At 43.2% G+C, this 1,289-nt stretch overlaps 1 protein-coding gene across 1 annotated transcript; it reads right to left on the bottom strand.

Annotated features, from left to right (window-relative positions):
* Positions 1-5: 5 nt before the first annotated feature.
* Positions 6-846, bottom strand: ptpmt1 (protein tyrosine phosphatase mitochondrial 1; the record flags this gene model as incomplete). The annotated part of the gene is made up of 3 exons (XM_017303886.1): positions 582-846; positions 366-446; positions 6-206 (listed from the first exon to the last, which is right to left on the bottom strand). Coding segments are annotated over exons 1-3 (429 nt in total), but the record flags the coding sequence as incomplete, so codon positions are not given.
* Between the last annotated feature and the right edge of the window lie 443 nt (positions 847-1,289).

Genomic DNA, 1,289 nt, shown 5'->3' with positions numbered 1-1,289 from the left:
TGTTTCGTACTGACCCGGATGAGGTACGCAGCGACCAGCGTGGCGCTGCGGGAACGGCCTGCCTTGCAGTGGACGTAGACGCTGGTCCCCTGCAACCTGTGCTGMAGGGCGAACTCCACCCCCTGATGGAGGTTCTGCAGGCTGGGGACTCCGGTCAGGTCCACGGTGCTCAGCCTCAGCTGCTCCACGCCTGCATGTCGCCACTCCTGCTCCCAAACATCAGATCCTTACACTCCGCGCCTCACGTCTGAAACATTTTTTACCTTAAATACAGAAGTCAGTTCTCAGGCTGATCCAGGGCTTTGATTTTTAAAGCACAGCACAGAAATGTTTTATTTAATCTTTCACTAACGGATCCCACTCACCTCGGCCGAGTTGCAGAAATATTTGGTTTCATACGTTTCATTCATGGTGACAACTCCCCGGACATTTTCTGTCTCCACCAGCTGCAACACAACAAACAACAGTTCATATTTATCTGCTCAAATCAAAATCTGTGTGTAATTAATCTATAAATATGAGTTTGCTACTGAATGTATGTAGCTACTTTTCTTTTTAGTTTTGCTCATCGGTGTTCTGACCTGTTTGGTCATGGACCTGAACGGCAGCGCCCCCAGGATGACCGTCTCGTCCACCCGGTCGAACCACCTCCTGGAGGAAACCTTCTCCATGACAACATTGTAGGCCAGAGTCGGGTAGAAGAGCAGCCTGGCTAACGCTCCGGACATGGTGGAGCTCTGAAGAACGACCAACTGCTTCTAAACACGGCCAACTCTGCATTACTACACCATGAAAGTCTTAGAGCTACAGCCCGGACACATTATGTGTTGCACAGCTGCGTGTTTATTTCCGGTAACCCTCCGGCGTTCTCTTCGACTTCCGGAGTCGATCCTTTTAAAATAAAGCCAGATTACTTTAAAAAAAAAATGCAAAGAGAAAAAAAACTAACTTCAGCTTTTTCATATTCTTGATCTATACAAAATACGATCACAATTATTTAGTTACTTTTGCTTAAAGACAGACTTGGGTGAATTAAGCAGGAGTTTTTAAAGAAAATCTGACCTTTATCCTGTTTTTACGGAAAATATAAAAAAGAAATTCAGATAACTTTTTTAATTCAACAGGGCAGACATGCAATTTTTACATTCCACGATCGGCAATAAAAACTTGTAGACTTTTTCTCTRATAAAATGTTTTTAATTGAGCAAGTAAAGCAAAAATAAGGTGCAAAATTGTTTTTTGCACTTTTAATAAATTTAAGAAAAATGTAATGTTCATGGTCTGAAACT

Source organism: Poecilia reticulata, linkage group LG3, assembly GCF_000633615.1.
Source record: "Poecilia reticulata strain Guanapo linkage group LG3, Guppy_female_1.0+MT, whole genome shotgun sequence".
NCBI lineage: Eukaryota > Metazoa > Chordata > Actinopteri > Cyprinodontiformes > Poeciliidae > Poecilia > Poecilia reticulata.
The sequence above is the reverse complement of the archived record's forward strand: the minus strand, read 5'-3'. Positions and strand labels throughout refer to the sequence as shown.